Source organism: Plecotus auritus, assembly GCF_963455305.1.
Source record: "Plecotus auritus genome assembly, chromosome: 6".
NCBI classification, from domain to species: domain Eukaryota; kingdom Metazoa; phylum Chordata; class Mammalia; order Chiroptera; family Vespertilionidae; genus Plecotus; species Plecotus auritus.
The window spans coordinates 53,534,103-53,552,633 of record NC_137773.1 but is presented as its reverse complement, the minus strand read 5'-3'; the positions used below and the strand labels follow the sequence as shown (position 1 = coordinate 53,552,633).

General features: G+C 40.3%; 1 protein-coding gene across 7 annotated transcripts in view; it reads left to right on the top strand.

Annotated features, from left to right (window-relative positions):
• Positions 1-18,531, top strand: part of INPP4B (inositol polyphosphate-4-phosphatase type II B) — a 616,104-nt gene that overhangs the window by 442,419 nt on the left and 155,154 nt on the right. For all 7 annotated transcript variants that reach the window (XR_013960877.1, XM_080673789.1, XM_080673791.1 and 4 more), the window contains 2 exons: positions 1,715-1,826; positions 6,264-6,336. Coding sequence is in view for 6 of the 7 variants with exons in the window: in XM_080673789.1 (XP_080529915.1) it covers positions 1,715-1,826; positions 6,264-6,336 (185 nt within the window). In the remaining variant the exon portion in view is untranslated. The remainder of the gene's footprint in view (positions 1-1,714; positions 1,827-6,263; positions 6,337-18,531) is intronic.

Sequence of the window (18,531 nt, the reverse complement as noted above, 5' to 3'; positions counted from 1 at the left end):
AATATAATTGTTACTTAACTTAGTCATTATTTTAATTAGCATTTTGGTAAATTCCTTTTACTAATTTTCCTCTTCTCCGACACCTGTAACAATAAAGTAGTGACATGTAGAAGGAATTGGTTAAAAGAAAGACACTATAGGTATTCAAATTAAAGTTAAAAATAAGTTTCAGAAAAGAACATGACTATATAAAGAAAACCAATTGTCATTTGACTACTATTTGTTAGTTAGTCTTAGAAGTTATAGCAGTACACATAACTATGGGGTGATTTGCTACCTATTTTCCAAGAAGGTTAAAGGAAGAAATATCCATTACTTGTGACAGTATTTCCATGGTAGGATGGCATCATTTATTCTGTATATTTTCTTGTCCAGAGAAAGAAATTAGAGAATCTTAAAAGATGGTGGTTGTTCATTTTGTTTTTAGCTTTCATTATTATTGTCAACCATAAAATGTGCATGTTTAAGACAATAATGATGATGGAATCTTAATAATAAAATCACCATCATCATTAAATAGAGAAGAGTTAGTTGCTCAGTGACCAACATTTGAAAAAGACAGAAACCTGGGTTTTCGGTTTTGCCACTTTGTTACCTTGGGCGAGTCTTTCCATCTTTTTGAGTCTCAGGTTTTTTATCTGAAAAAGTAATAAGCTGTACTAACCAATCTCTATGATTAAATTCTGCTCTGCATGTTTCTTAACTTTCTTACGTTTGCTAGCAGAGAATATTCTTTACCTGATCTCTTAGAAAGAAAAATGATACAAAATCAAATTTTGTAGCCAATGGCCCAGTCATAGAGGAAGATAGGAATTTGTGTTGTCTTTTTCCTTTTATTCGGCTGTGTTTTCTGTAATAGTTGTACACAAGATCCTATGTAACTGGTTTAGAGGGGCTGTGGCTTACACTGTTGCAGAGATGTGGAGGCTGCCAAACAGGGCCCTGACCCGTGATGCTGAGGCCACTCCTGCCAGCCTGGAGGGGCTTTCACCTTCATGGAGTCAGTTTTGACAATCCATGTACTTACCTTGCAAATTCATGGTTCATTTTCTTTTGAAATTAAAAACAACACCAACATTAACATGCTTTGCTATGGTTTAAGCAGATTTCTTTAATTAAAACCATTGAAGTAAATAGCAATGTTAGTGGTTTTCAGAAACAGACATGTATGGGCATAGCCCTCCCTTATGCACGGGGGATGCATTTCAAGATCCCCCGTGGATGCCTGAAACTGTGGATAGTACCACACCCTATGTATACTGTACTCCTGTTTTTTCCTCTACTGGTACATACATAGATATGATAAAGCTTAACTTATAAAGCAGGCACAGTAAGAGATGAATAACACTGATAATAAAATAGAACAATTATAACAATATATTGCAGTAAAAGTTATGTGAATGTGGTCTTTCTCTTTCAAAATATCTTATTATACTGTGTGTACTACATGGAGAGGCTGGACAAAGGGGTGATTCACGTCCTGGGCAGGATGGAGCAGGACTCTATGAGATTTCATCTTGCTACTCAGAACAGCGTGCATTTTTCAAACTTATGATTTGTTTATTTCTGGGACTTTTCTATTTAATGTTTTGGACCACAGTTGATAGCAGGGTAACTGAAGCCACAGCAAGAGAAACCACAGGTAAGGGGGGATTACTGCAATTTAAGAAGAGAGAAGAGTCTTACCTTTCCATGTCATTTATTTTGGTTGCAGAACTTCAGATGGTGGCAAAGTTGTTGGCACCATAGAAGTCAGTGTCGTGAAGATGGGGGAGATTGAGGATGGGGAAGCCGACCACATCACGGCAGATGTGCAGGGACAAAAGGTAGGGCCTCAGCCAGCTCATTGCACAAATTAAATTAGAAATGATCATCTTCACCAGATGTCTGAATCACCAACACCTCTGTGGGGTATGAAATTCATTCTTCAAGAGCTAAGTGAGAAATCATCTGTGTGTTTCATCACCAGAAGTGTGTTTCATCCTCTGAAGCTGAGGCTGTTTGCATGAAACTATATGCAAAGCCAGGTGCCACTCAGAAACATCTTCCTCTTCTCCGCCCGCCCCTGTGTCCACGCTGCCTCTTCTCAGTTGATCACCGTTGTATTCTGCCATAATTAACCCTTCAGGAGATGCCCAGGAAATTCTTGGAGGACTATTACCACAAGTAACCATTTCCCTATTCTCAAAACCCTCTTTGGAAAAAGATGCACTTCTTATGTGAAGGAGGCAGATTTACTAACATTGTGCCTTATGAAACTGCAGAGAAAGAAGCAGGGAATTGTACACAGCGGAGGGACAGCTCTGGAAGAGGGGCGATGCCTGCTGGAGGCCAAGGGGCTTCCTTGAAGCCCAGGATAAAGGCTCCAGTGCCTCTCAAGATGTGGCCAGGGGTTTTACTTTCTTTCTACTCCCTTTTCTGCAGGACATGAAAACTTGATACCGAGTATTAGCCCAAATTCCTGTCTCAGGAATGCAATTGCCTATTTTACTGAGACATAAGGGACAGGCTTCAAAACTGCTAATAGTTCTTTTCAGGAACATGAGCTTGTATACACACTGTAATTCCTGCCTTTTCATAAATGAACATTTTTTAAATGACAAGGCTCATTCTGACTTAACTTCTAGCTTAGTGACTCTTATCTGGGAACATTTGAATTTTGTTGATAAGGAAACATCTACATGGAAGATGGTGTTTATGTAACACTTAATGAATCATTAACTTTACAAAATATAAGACTCCTTTTCAAATATATATAGTTCTGGCCCCAGGATAGGCAAAGCCTGTTTCTCTCTGTTCTCCTGCTCTCCCTTGGAGCATATCCCGGATCATGAAAATATTCCAAGGAGGCCTGGAGTTTGAATCAGGTTGCTTCCAAATGTCAGGGCTGTGATGAAGTTTCTTAGCAGATCCTCTTAGGGTTTGTGTTAGGCCCTTCATTTGGTCCTCGTGTCCTCTGGAGTTCTATATAAGACTCATCTTAGCACCACGTGTATCAAAATTAAGGAGGGAGGATTTTGAGGGTAAGCAGGGTCTGAAATCAGAAATAGGCAGATGATGGTGCCTGGACCTGTGGCCATGAGCCAGACCAGGAGCAGACACACCTCCCATTTCTAAGTTAGGCTACTTTCCCTGCCTCTGACTCTATTACTAGCTGCCTCTCTGTTCTCAAAGTTCATCTACCCCTTTATTTCTTTATTCTATTCTGAGGTAGCACAAATTGAATCATGATCTTTTCATAACTGGAGAACTCGATACGCAGGAATATGCCCCACCCAAGACCTGCTTTTATATTTCTGACTTAGTCATGCGAACTTAAAAGAGACTTAACCAAGCTGTTCTAGAAATAGGAGGTGGCGGTGTCAGCACAAACCATGTACGAGTCACAGGTGACAGAAATGGTAAACACAGCGAGCTTGGTCGGCAGTACCTTCATCCTGTCTGATTCTTAGTAAACCTTGACCTTTGGCAAATTTATTTTATAAAATTTTCTATAAACTCTGTTGGCAGTCCCGGGGAATATTGGTGATTGAACAGAGACCATGGAGTAAGTCCACTCTGCATGACATTTAGGAGAGTCGTGTGGAAATAACTTTATCTCAGTGTTTTCAAAGCGTGGTCAGGATCATCTGGGGTGTTTATTAGAAATGCAAACGCAAACACCCTTTTGCAGATTCACGTATTCACAATCAGTGAAGTGTATTAACACAGTTTGTTACTAATGGGGATTTAAGTCCCAGAGTTAGTGAATAACTGAGACATATGAAAGGACAAAGTCCCTGAAAGAAAGGATATCCTGAAAATAACATCCCTTTCACTGGTTTGCATTTATGGCGGAGAAAGAAAAGAAACGACACTTAGACCCATAGTCATGTGGGTACATGACACATCATCTCTCATGTGTATTGAAGCAGATAAAATATTAATACCCATATTAATCAGCTCAGCTGCCATAATAAAATATCATAGACTGGGTAGCTTACACAGAAATTTATTATCTCACAGTTCTCAGAAATAGGAAGTTTCAAATTAAAATGCCTGATAATTCAGTTCTTAGCAATACCTCTCTTCCTGGCCTGCAGGCTTCTTGCTGTGTCCTCACATGGTCTTTCCTCGGTGCAGGTGCACAGACAGGGAGGGTGAGCTCTGGTGTCTTCCTCTTCTTGCAGGATGCCAGCCCCATCAGATTAGGGCCCCATCCCTATGACCTCTTTTAACCTTCAGTGCCTCCATAAAGGTCCTGTCTCCAAATATAGTCACATTGGGTGTTTGGGCTTCAACATATGAATTTCAAGGAACACAGTTCAGTTCATAATAATACCTCTGATATAAAATACAACATTTTAATTTTGAATTTTACATAGCCTTCAGAGCATGAAGTAAAATATAAAAAAATCCAAACTTTCTCCTCTCATACATTTACTTACTTGTTTCCTCAAATTATATTTTTATTATTATATGTATGTTTCTCATCCAGGGAAGATAGAGCAGATGGTCATTCACCATATTACCCTGGTTCAAGCTTTTACTTGATATATGTATACATACAACTAGAAGACAATGTGTTAATATCACATAGCAGTAGAAAGAAAATTCACAAAAGAAATACTAACACTGTCCTTTTACAAAGCCAATATATTAGGTGAAATATTCCATTAGGTATCCAAACTTTAAAAAGAAAATTGAAGTCATTTTTTACTCCTTTCTTTGTCTCATATTCACAGTCAATATCTCAGTAAATCCTGTTGATTGTGACTTCTAAGTGAATCCAGAATCCAAGGACTCATGACCCTTTCCCTGTAACCAACATTGACAGTCACCTACATTTTTACAGTAGTCTCTTAAATGTCTCCCTGATTCCTTCCTTCCTCCTCCCAGCACTGCCCCCCACCATAATCTATTCTCAGCAGAGCACTTACTAAAATGTAACACAGAATGTGCCATTCCTCCTGGCTCCTTAACTCCCTGAAAGTATGAACCCAAAGCCTTCCTGTGACCTGACTTAAAGTCCTATATCTCAAAATTCATGAGTGTCAGACATATATATATATATATATATATATATATATATATATATATATATGGCTATATATCATCTATATCTATATCATCTATTTCTATCTCTATATCTATATATACCTATAATCCATCATTACCGGCGACCTCAGTGGTTGTGATTCTCATAGAGGTCAGTGCCTGGGGAAGGAAGGGTGGAGGGAGACAGACTGGACAGTTAGGAAATAGCTCAAGCAATTCTGACACCCTCTTCTGGGAAGAGCGGTCTGAGTCCGTGGAACCTTCTGAGGAAGACTGAGCACTCCAGAAGGGTGGCTGTTTCCCACAGAACTCATCACCAGAAGAAATTGCTGGGTTTTTGTTTGTTGTCTTTTTATCTGCATTTATTTGTTCAGTTTGAAATCTTTGCTCTGAAAATTTATTGTTTTCCTTCCCCCGGCCTTTTTTTTGGCTAGAAATAGAAGGAAATTCATTTGAAGAAACAAATCCTGGTGTTTGTGTGAAAATAGGTCTCTGGGGTCAGAAGAGTTTTGCTTCCTCTGTTAGTTACAGCTTCATGGGAAGCTGAAGGACAGTCCCACGCTTACTAGTAGATTGTCTGGGATACTGTCTCCCACGCGAGGTTTGCTCACCAGGAACACGGCAAGTGCTCCTCTGGGCCTCTTCTCTTCTGTGGAGACAAGTGTAGGCTTTGTAAGGGCTCACGGCCTTGCCCATCTCTGGATCAGCTTATTTGTAAATTGTCCTCATACTGTATGAGCAGGTGTTTGCACTGTTTTGCTGGAGACAAAACTCTCCTTTTCCTTTATGTAATTAAATGCTATGACATATATATATTTTATTTAAAGTTGCCTTTACTTAAAAATCTAGACAATAATTTGCTTTTTATTGATTCAAAATAATTCCAGCTGTCAGAAAAACAAAATTCTTCAGCTTGTCAAATCTAATTTGCTGTACTAGGAACATTCGTGGATAGTCCTTTCCCAGTTTTTACTTTCTTTCCTAAGTGTTCATTAACTAGAACCAAAATGTACTCTATGACCATATAATACAATCATATTATACATAAATAATCACAAGTTAAGCAAGCTTCATGATAGAGATAATGCTGAAAATAGTGTTACAAACTATCTTGTTCAGAATTTTTTGAAACTATGTGCATAGCCTCTTGTTCTGCAAACAAAATAATTTTCTTATTTTGATTACTTTCAACTATTTTCTTTTAATTTTCTTGTATTCTTTCCTAGTGTGCACTCGTATGTGAATGTTCAGCACCAGAGAATGTGAGTGGAAAGGAGAACTTACCTTTTCTGAATGCAGGTATGTACCTTCAATCTGGAAATTTGCCTTAGTTTCATATGAGCATACATTTTAATTTCCTGTGGCGTCAACGCTGAGCCTGGGCAGCATTCTCATAGAGTCCTTTGTGAAAACTTAGTCACTGAATCAGTAATCGTGAGCAGCCAGCAGAGTGGGGGGAGACTTGACAATTCCACAAGAATGATGCATAAATACCTTGGCTAAATGACAAATTCTTGTTAGCTGTTTGATGTTATATTCTCTGAAACAAGACACACTGGAAAACAGAGTAAATATTAGAAATGTGAAGTTCTTGTTTAGTTTGATTTTCTAATTATAGAACTCAAAATGAAGTTGCTAAAACAATAGATATATGGATCTGGTAGGAAAAATTCATACACATATCTGCACATTCTTGGGTGTGTATGTGTGTACTGTTTTACTTATCCTATGTAATAAAGAGGTAATATGCAAATTGACCCTCACACCATCACACAAGATAGCTGCCCCCATGTGGTCAAAGATGGCCGCCACAAGATAACCGGCAGGGGAGGGTAGTTGTGGGTGATCAGGCCTGCAGGGGAGGGCAATTAGGGGCAACCATGCTGGCAGGGGAGGGCAGTTGGGGGGGGACCAGGCCTTCAGGGGAGGGCAGTTAGGGGTGACCAGGTCGGCAGGGGAGGGCAGTTGGGGGTGACCAGGCCAACAGAGGAGGGCAGTTAGGAGTGACCAGGCTGTCAGGGGAGGGCAGTTAGGGGTGACCAGGCTGGCAGGGGAGGGCAGTTGAGGGCAACCAGGCCTGCAGGGGAGGACAGTTAGAGGCAATCGGGCCAGCAGGGGAGGGCAGTTGGAGGCAATCGGACTGGTAGGGGAGCAGTTAGGTGTTGATCTGGCTGGCAAGGGAGTGGTTAGGGGGTGATCAGGCTGGCAGGCAGGCAAGCGGTTAGGAGCCAGCAGTCCCGGATTGTGAGAGGGATGTCCCCCGAGGGGTCCCAGATTGGAGAGGGTGCAGTCTGGGCTGAGGGACACCCCTCCCAGTGCATGAATTTCGTGCACTGGGCCTCTAGTCCTATATAATGAAAGGGTAATATGCAAGTCGAATGAATGGCAGAACCACTGGTTGCTATGATGCGCACTGACCACCAGGGGGAAGACACTCAACGTAGGAGCTGCCCCAGCCCACAGGCCCTGATTGTCTGATCGGGGCCTGCCGGCCAACCTCTCAGTCCCTTCACCTGGTGTGCAGGCTCTGATAGCCTGATGGCAAATGGGGAACCGAGGGTGGGTGGTGGCAGGGGGTGAGGCCGGCTGCCAGAAGCCAGGGAAGATGGCCCCGATTGCAGGCCAGGCCTAGGGACCATACCCGTGCAAGAATTTTGTGCGCCAGGCATCTAGTAGTAATATATTTGAATTTCAGCAAGGCACTAAACAATGTGCTAAATTATGAGCTTGTGAATAAAACTGAGCTATATGGTACAGTTAAAAATGTGTGATAAAATGTATATGTAAATTATCTAAGTAATATTCGAATAATGTAAATTACGATACCACTAATAATAGTAAATAATGACTATTACAATGACAGGCGCTGTGCTCAATGCCTTGTATGCCTCTCTTACCTTGTTTTCTGACATCCGATGTGTGTTATGAAGTAGGTACTATCATTATCCCCATGTGACAGATAAGGCAATTGGTCAAGTTCACCTACTTAGCAAATAGCAGGTTCAGAATTTAAATCCAGTTTCAATCCCAAGGCCTTTGCTCATAATTACTAGGCTATGCTATTACTAAAAAAAACATTAATTAATATGTTGGTATAATAACAGAATAAGTTTTAATGTTTTTCTAGCCCTGCCTTGATGTACATTTAAACAAAGACATACATAGCATTATAATCAGCTGAATGAATGATACCATACTTCAAAGGCTTACTAGTACATAATCCCAAACTATTAACAGTTGTTCCCTAAAGGAAGACACTAATAATAGAGAATGGGAATGGAAAAAGGGAAGGCAACCATTTGACTGTGTTTATATGTACAGAGAGCTCAAAATAAAATTTAACAATAACAACAAAACATTAACTACACTTATGTAGAATGAGGGATTATACCAAAGAAGAGCAGCTGCTCCTCAACCTATAACCAAATGACATTCTTTAAAAATTTTTTTATTTTACTTAGGATTTAATATTAGAGGGATATTCATTAAAAAGTGAAGGGTCTGCCCAACAGTTAGATCAGCCCTGGACCATAAAAGTACTTGATACATTATCCATGTGGTTAAAATATCTAATGTATCCTCAAAGGGTCCTCCTCACATTTATTTTTCTACTTGAAGGTTAAATAAACCTTTAGTCCTTTATTGTAATATATCCAGATAATCTATTTCATTTACTAAATGTCAGTTTTGAGAAACAAAATTGAGTGTGGGAGATGTTAAGCTCATTTTCAATGCAGTTTGAATGAATCAGGTTATCACCAAAATCATGTACAGTATACGATAATTTTTAAATGACTTACTCATGCGAACCTTGTAATTTTTTATGCACACAAAAAGAAATGCCATTTTGAAATACTGATTGATTTAATATAAATTTCAAAGAGAAAGAGAAAAATGTCTTAAGTAAGGGAATATATTATATGGGGAAGCAGAGGCAGAGGGAACACAGTGAAAAATAAATCAGCACCTCCTAACACTTGGGCAGTAAAATCTGTAAGGCATGAGTCTTGGAATTGCAGTAACTCTTCCAAATTATGAGGGTACTATTCCTAATGTGTAAATTGCAATATAATAAAGACAGCTGCCATGGAATTGATGGGAGCAGCTGCATTCTGCAATTCAAATATACTTCCTTCGTGGGGTGAGAGATGATTGATTACTGCTTTCCTCTTTTCATGGAAGTGACAGTTTTGGTGGTGATGCTCCACTTAGTTCCATGACACTTTTCAATCTCCTTAGTCTAGTCAACCCAGAGGAGCACTCAGAACCAAGGATATTTGCCACACAAATTTTCTCTTAGCCTTCTTTTATCAGGCAGAGATAAGACTAAATGACAGTCAAATGTTATAAAAGCTATATTTTTTGTGCTTTTAAAAAATATATATTTTTTATTGTTAACAGTATTACAGATGTCTCCCATCCCCCCATCTCCCTCCACTCAGCCCCTTCCCCCACCCCACTCCAGGCCTTCACCACCCTATTGTCTCTGTCCATGGGCTATGCATATCTATATATATAAAAGCCTACGCAACTGGTTGACTGGTTGCTATGAGGCACACTGACCACCAGGGGGCAGACACTCAATGCAGGAGCTGCCCCTTGGTGGTCAGCGCACTCCCACAGCAGGAGCACTGCTTAGCTAACTGACGGGTGCCAGACACCAGGCTCATGGCTGGCAAGCGCTGCTGCGGTGGCGTGAGCCTCTCCCGATTGGGACTGACTGGGTGCAAGCCCGTGGAAGGTGCAGCAGGGCTGGGATGAGCAGGAATGGTGTGGTGCCAGGCCCGGGCTCCTGCTCCTCTCCGCCTGCCACTTCGAGCACTACTACATCCCCTGAGGGGTCCTGGATTGCGAGAGGGCACAGGCCAGGCTGAGGGACCCCACTGGTGCACGAATCCATGCACTGGGCCTCTAGTAAGTATGTAAGTTCTTTGGTTTATCTCTTCTCATCGCCACCCCCCCCCCCCGACACACACACACACACACCAACAAACAACAAGTGCTGGCTAGTATATGGAGAAAATCTGGCATCTATACTAATAATAGAGAAATATACAAATTATTCATTACAGCATCACGTCACGATCAGATCAGCAGGCTGCATCCCTGCCCTCTGCTCAGGCAGCTGCAAGGCCCGGGGTAGGATAGGATATGATAGGAGGGGATAAGAAAGGAGAGGGAGAGGAAGGCAGGCCTGCATGCAGTCAGGCTGAGAGGAGAAAGAGAAATACAGAAAGGGAACAAGAAAAAGATGCAGGAATGGAAAAGGGAAGGAAATGCAGGACTGCACGTGGAAGGGGGTGGCGACCACGGGAGTGGGGAGCAGGTGCGCCCGGCAGGGGGGCGGGGTGGGAGCCACGCACAGATGTGGAAGGAGGGCGGTGGTCCCCGGCGTGAGCCGTTGGCAAGAAGGCACCCACAGGTCCGGGACGGAGTGGTGGACGGTCAGAGGCCATCTGGGCGGAGGCACTCCTGCATCGCGGTGGCAGCAGCAGCAGTGCCTGAGCTGCACAGGCCTTGGCCACCCTCACTGGGCCAGGCATCCTGGGCAGGGAATGGGAGCAGAACGGCTGTGGGGAGGCTGGGGAATGGAGGGCGGCGAACACCTGGCTGGGGCTGAGCCCTGGGCTGGGGGTTAACTCTCCCCGGGAACAGAAGCTTTAAGAAGGGAGGGAGGGAGGGAAGAACTTTATAAAGGAGTCAGTAGAGAGCAGGGTTAAAGAAGGAAAGAGGATGTATAAGTGAACTGTAGGAGCTATAATGAAAATCAAGTATAGTTGTGTACTGGGGACAGATTTTAAAAGTAGGAGTCAGAAAATAAAAAAGATAAGTGATAGTGAATAATTAGGCAGGTAGATAGATAGATATTAAAACAGTGGAAGTAAGTAGAGAAGAATGTATGGGAAAGATAGGATGAGAGAGAAAGAGGGAGGGAAGAAAAGTTTTAAAGGGGAGCTGGTAGAGCTTAAAAGAAGAATGGGAAGAAGGAAGAAATGGGGGAGGGAGCAAAGCAGGTCTGAGGGAGGAAGTGAAGAAAAAAATTAAGGTGGGAGGGAAGGAAAAGGGGAGGGAGGGCGGGGTAAAGATAAAGTAAAGAAGGAATGTGGGGAGGGAGGGAGGGTGGTTAGGAGAAAGATGGGAAGAAGGATGATGGAACAAGTAGGAAATAGGAGGGAAGAAAAGTTTATAAATGATGAGTCAGTAGGAAGTGTTACATAAAGGATAGAGAAAAATTGTGTGACAGGGAGAAGCCAATAAGGAAGTCAAATACAATTGTGTGTGAAGGGGATAAGATTTGAAAAAAAAAAAAAAAAGTTATTAGGAGCAACCAGGCCAGCAGGGGAGGGCAATTAGAGGTGACCAGGCTGGCAGGGGAGGGCAGTTAGGGGGATCAGGCCAGTAGGTAGAGTGGTTAGGGCAGGCAGGCAGGTGAGCAGTTAGGAGCCAGAGGTCCCGGATTGCGAGAGGGATGTCCAACTGCCAGTTTAGGGCAGTTGGACATCCCCTGAGGGCTCCCGAGTTAAAGAGGGTACAGGTCAGGCTGTGGGGCCCCCCCAACCCCCGTGCACGAAGGCCTCTAGTAGTAACATAAGGGTCCACAGAAATACTTTTACAGGGAAAATTGAGAGAATTAAATACATCTTCCCCCCCCCCCCCCCCACACACACACACATCAACAAACAACAAGTGCTGGCTAGTATATGGAGAAAAGGGAACACTAGTTTATTACTGGTGCGAATGCAGTATGAAATTTTCTCAAAAAATTAAAAATGGAACTGCCGTTTGACCCAACAATCCCACTTCTGGGAATATATCCTAAAAACCCAAAAACACCAGTCAGAATATATGCACCCCTATGCTAGTAGCAGCATCTATAAAAATAAAAGTGTAATATGCTAATTAGATCGGACATCCTTTCAGACGTCCTTCCAGATGGCCTTCTGGACAAAGCCGGGGCTGTGAGGGAAGCCTGGGTCCCGGGTGCCAGAGGGAAGCCTGTGCAGGTGGCCTGGGGAAGGAAGGCCTACTCTTGCATGAATTTCATGCATCACGCCTCTAGTTATTTATAATAGCTAAGATTTGGAAGCAGCCTAAGTGCCCATCAGTAGATGAACGGGTTAAAAAACTGGCACATTTGCACAATGGAATACTATGCAGTTGTGAAAAGTAAACATCTTTTACCCTTTGAGACAGCATGGATAGGCCTGGAGACTATTATGCTAAGTGAAATAAGATAAGCAGAGAATGACAAATATCACATGATCTCACTTATTTTAAATTTTTTAAAACTTAAATTTATTAGGATGGATCAGTTAACAAAGTTATTAGGCTGTGTACAATTTTATGATATATCAACCATCGAATTCACTGTGTACTAGATTTTTAAAAGTATTAAAAAAAACTAAGTACAACCATAAAATGTTTCTGTTCAGAATATAAAAATGCATTGTGCAGGTATAGAATATGTATGAATTTGGCCTGTGTGTACCTTTGTCTTTTGTTCTATTTATTTATCTATCTACACTCGGCAACTTTGGCATGAACCCATTATATTCCCATATGGCATTTTTAAAAATCTGAAGCAAAGAGCGCTATTGCCATCCTTCTCAGCCTGTGCCTTCATGTATTGTGTGGAACTTGCCAGCCTCCAGTGAGTTATGAAGCACTTATTGAGTGAGAAGAAGAGAATGTCATATCTCTCAGCAGCTCTTCCCTATTCTATTTATATCTCCAGAGGCTTCATTTATAATTCAGGAAATTCACTTATCTATTGTAAGACTAAAAAGAAAAAACTCTTCCCCCTAAGGTCTCACTTCTTTCATGCCCTGTTTTGTCTTGCAAGTTGAATGTGTACTTGGGAGTCTGGGGAATTGAGGGCAGAAGGAGAGGAAAGATGAGGAGGGGGAGTGGGCGGAATCGACAATTCCATAAGAAAGGTATAGCAGTACCTTAACTGCACGGGAAACCAAATTCCTTTTAGCTCTTGGATTTTATATTCTCTGAAACAAGACACACTATAAGACAGTAAGTATTAGAAATGTAAAGCTCTTATTTAGTTGGACTTTCTAATTATAGAACTCATAAAGTTGTTAAAACACTAGTTTTACCTCTTTAATTATTTGCTCATTCCCTTAAGCAAAATGGTAGTAAGAACACTTAAATCTATTTGTTGCTGGGGTGGGGACATAGGGGAGTTAATTTTGAACATAGAGAAGCACAAGACAGTTAGGTCTCTCATCTGTCCCATTAAATCACATCAACGGAGACATCTTGTCTCCAGCAAAACAGGAACCAGTGGGCTCCAGCGGTTACAGTGTTAGAGTCGTGGATGGGCTGTGAGAGTTGTTGTCCAAGCCTGGATTTGCCAACCATCAGTGTGACTCCAGCAGAAAGGTCAACCTCTCTGCACATCAGATTTTTAAAAAACGACTAGATCAACTTGGACAGGCTTTGACTTCCTTTTTGGCTCACAGATGTTTGGAACAGATAGAGCTTCGTTTAGTTTTTGCTATGACTTTCTTCTTTTTATAAATATCTCATACAGGTATTCATTGTAATCAGTTGCACATGGAGGCATATATCACTTCTTTGTCGTTGACAGTTGTCTTTCTCAGGAGTTATTTATATTTAATAAGCCTTACCACAGGTAGTTATATCTTTTTACCTTGTTGTCAGGGTGACAATTCTCTTTGTATTTAATTCTCCCAATTTCCCCTGTAAAAGTATTTCCGTGGACCCTTATCTTACTATGCCAGAACTGTGGAGCTAATGGTCCCCATCCCAAAGTTTCCTAATATCTTCACATTTTGAGTTTGTTTCCCCCTGTCAGCAAGCATTATATCTGATACAGCATCTTCCTCGGTTGAATTCCCTACTTCTTGAGTCATGAAATTATCATTTCTATTCTCTAAAGACCACTTTCATACTGAGTATCAACGTGGATACTGTCCTTCACATTCACAAAGGGCGTGTCTGACAGCAATAATTTTCATGACTGTGTAAGCCGGGATCTGAGCAAAGGTGAGGGGACTGCCCTGCCCTTAGTCCTAAATCCATGCAGTGCTCCCGATTTGGAGAATTTCATGGTATTTTTACTTCTTGCTTCACAGATGAATCACACCTTTTTCTCAAAATAGGCCACCATATCTTTGATTCTTTTCCCCAAAAATAATATTAAGTCATCTACTGCTGCTGCTTTGCAGCAGATGCTAGATTATTAACTATTTAAGAAGGCAGAACATCGCTTATTTATTTCTGTATCTCGAGGGCCAGAATACAATAGGAACTCAATAAATGCTTGTCGAATGGCTGATAACAAGCATATCTCTGAATATTTTCTTCAGGTAATAAAAAGCTGCAATGTTATTCCCTCCATGAGAAACATGTTCAAATGTAATTATTTAGGTTTCAAATAAAATAATTTATTGTTTTTCTTACAGATCACTCCCAAAGTCTCATTTATGAAATGTTTTCTGCCTCATATCACAGCACAGATTTTAATTGTCTTTCACAATATCACACAACTGAGCTAAATACTGGGGTCACATTCTCCTCACTATACCCCCATCAAAAGCAATGCATGACTAAGAATATTTTAAAAGATTGTTAGAAATTTCCCTCTATACTTATTTGCACCCTGATGAATTCCAGGCAAAAACAAATCCCCAGTTTTCTTTTTTTTTTTTTCCATCCGTTAGGCACTAAATTTACTACCTTGTCAAATTTTAGATGATATCATTTTGTATCAACAAAAATATCTCTTGTATTTCATCCATATTAGTTTAAATAGATTTGCCCTTGTATTTATAACTATCTAATATGTAAAATTTGGAGTCATTTTGGCATATAACATTGGCCCTTGATCCTATATGCTTACTCAACAGATTTCTTTGCCCTTTGCTGTTTTAAAAAATGCGATGGAGTCCATTAACTTTGCTCTTTTGGAATTCCCATATATATTCATTACTATGTGCTAATATATTTAGGATGTTAAGTAGCTTCAATGGATGAGTGAATTTCACTATCTAATTAATAATCAATGGAGTGATCTCTTAGACACCTTTAAATGCTTCCACTATGTTTCTAAGTACATTATTTCCTCCATTGCCCACTTTAGGTAAACTAAAAGAAAAATAAAGGCAAGAAGATGATGTAGTCAAAAAGTTTTTGTGGCTAAAATGTGAGGAGGCCTTTCTTTTAACTATGGTTTTTCCTTTTTAAAATACTTTATTGATTTCAGAGAAGAGAGAGGGAGAGAGAGACAGAAACATCAATGATGAGAGAGAATCATTGATCAGCTGCCTCCTGCAGGCCCCACACTGGGGATCGAGCCCACAACCCAGGCATGTGCCCTGACTGGGAATCGAACCCTGACCTCCTGGTTCATAGGTCAATACTCATCCACTGAGCCACTCCAGCTGGGAGGTTTTTCCTTTCTTCATTGTGATGCCTGTGCTCTCCCTTGAAGTGAGGTTTTACTTATGCCCTTCCCTCTTGCATTTCCCCCTCTTCATGCACAGTTGGTACTCTCACTGTTCTCCTTGAGGGTAGCAATGCTGGGAAACATCTGAGTTGCAAGGTTTAAGCTCATTTCTGTGGGATGTTTGCATTTACTGTATGAGGAAAATAGCACAGGCCTGGCCTTTACAAAGTTCACATTCCAATTGGGGACACAAAAATGTAAACAGACAATTGGAGCACAACTGGTAAGAACCACAACAGAGATGAGAATGGCGAGTACAAAGGAGAGACACCTGTGGGGAGGCAGGGGGTGGAAGCCAAGGGAGGCTTCCTGGGGGAGATGTTAGTTGAGCTGAGTATATAGGAAGGTGATCATGAAAGAGGGATGCTTCTTTGAGTTGCAGGGAATGCCTTGAACAGAGGCAAATTGGCAAGAACCAATGTGAGTTTGGTATACTACAGGTTATTCCAGGTTGCTCAGCATGAAATATGAGCCAACTTCTACCTGCTCTAGTTTTGTCCCTGATTTAATGCCTGAACTAGAATTAAACAGAACAAATCAAACTAGAAGGAGTGAAATAAATTATTTTCTTGACCACCAAAAATATAACATCTAAATTCTGCACACTAAACTCACCTGTGATCTCCAGTTGGAGACTAAGCTCCACAACTATTATTTTCATGTTTTTTCTGATATTTGTTATAGTTTTTCTTATTCTTGGCCTTGAATTGAAGATGGAGGGTCAAGAGCTTATGGGTTTAGCTAGACTAGCACTTTGTCCAACTCAGCTTATATCCTATTTCTACCGTGTGTGTGTGTGTGTGTGTGTGTGTGTATGTGTTTTAAACACAACAACTTACAATAACAATTTAGATTTTATGACAAACTTAGACAATAGTAACTAAAATTTTCTTCGGAGTACCTTTTTTAACAATTTCATCTTTATTTTTTTTAATTTATTGAATTTATTGGAGTAACACTGATTAATAAAATTATATTCAGGTATACAATTCTATAATATGTCATCTATATATTGTATTGTGTGTTCACCACCCAAAGTCAAGTCTCCTACCATCACCATTTATGCCCCCTTTCCTTTCTTTGACTTCCTTACACTCCCTACTTTCCCTCTGATAATCACCATACTGTTGTTCGTGTCTATGAGATTTTTTTGTTTGTTTGTTTTTAAATATATTTTTATTGATTTCAGAGAGAAAGGGAAAGGGAGAGAAACATCAATGATGAAAGAGAATCATTGATTGGCTGCTTCCTTCACACTCCACACTTGGCATCGAGTCCACAACCTGGAATTGAAATGTGACCTTCTGATTCATAGGTTGGGACCACTGAGCCAAGAAGCCAGATTGTTTGTTTTTGCTTAATCCCTTCACCCATCTCGCCCAGCCCCCCAAGCCTCCTTCTTCATCTTTAGTATTCTTAAAGATATATTTCTTTGATGTATTTTCAGAGCTCCTGTCATGTTCTTTTTTTACCTTTTCTTTTCCATTAGCCATGATTAGGATAGTGTTTTAGTGATTTCTGTTAGGATTTTCAATTCTCACCCACTCTTAAACAGAACCAACCTACATTTAAGATGTATATAAATCTAAGATATTTTCAAGTACAAATACGGAGTGTCAGTGTCTGATTGGATTATTCAGACTTATCTGTAGTAAGTATAAGGTAGCATTTGGAGAATAGGCAATGCGTGTACATTCAGCTGAATAATTGAACTATTAAACAACTGCATAATTAAAAGCTACAGAATGAATAGATTCTCTACAAGAACCTATGGTGCATTAAAATAATGATTTTGTAAGGCTTAAAGCCAATAAAGTCAGATTCCATTTAAATACATGACTCCAACCACCTCCTGAAAGCAAGGAATTTCATGATGATAATCACAGATGAGAAATATGTTAAAGACAACCTTATGGAATGAGGCTTTTTGATGATCCCCTTGACCCGGAATCCAGATTTCCAAAATTTTTTTGTCCAATCCACTTACAACTTTAACAGAGACACAAAAAAGAGAAAATCACACCCATGATAGCTCTCTGGATTATCTTTTTTTCCTGCAGGTTGCTTGAGCAGCCATATTTTTTGTGTATGTTGTCAATGTGGTAGCTTGACCATTTGCTTGACATCTTTACTTTGATAATTCAGAATTGGATCAGCTGGGCTTTCACAATTTCTGAATCCCATGAAAAAACAGGTGGCACATTATCTTGTTAAACATGCCCTGTCCCAGTGTCTGGAAGAGGCAATACAGGAATTTGAGTTGTGCTTCAATTTGTGGGGAAAATCTGTCATTTACTTTCTGTCCCTATGCTTGTTCACCTTACAGGGTAGGTCTGAAGGGGAATGTATCTCTATCTGGACCAGCTTAGAACTTTACCCTTATTAAGTCATCACAAGATCAAGATATGGTCCAGAATGTCTCCACCACTCTTCCCTTGGTAGAATAAGTTACATGGTATTTTAGTGATTGTTTTGGAAAAAGCAGGGTATATTCATAGGTCTGCCTTTAGGAAGAACTTATAATAGATGTTAGATATTATTGCTGGGTTGAGCTTATTGTATGGTCAGAAATGTATCTTTTTTTAAATCATTTTTTTATTTTTCAATTACACTTGACATATTATATTAGTTTCAGGTGTATACCCCAGTGATTAGACATTATATAACTTTCCAAGTGATCATCCAGATAAATCTCATACCCATCTGACACCATACATAGTTATTAGAATATTATTAATTATATTCTCTATGCTATACTTCACATGCCCAAGACTATTCTGTAACAACCAATTTGCACCTCTTAATCCCTTCATCTTTTTCACCCATCCCCCCAAGCCCATTCCCATCTGGTAACCATCAAAATGTTCTCTGTATCTCTGAGTCTATTTCTGTTCTGCTTGTTTATTTTGTTTTTTAGATTCAGTTGTCAACAAATATGTATTTTATTGCCATTTAATTGTTCATTTTTTCATCTTTTTTTTCTTCTTCTTCAAGAAGACCTTTTAACATTT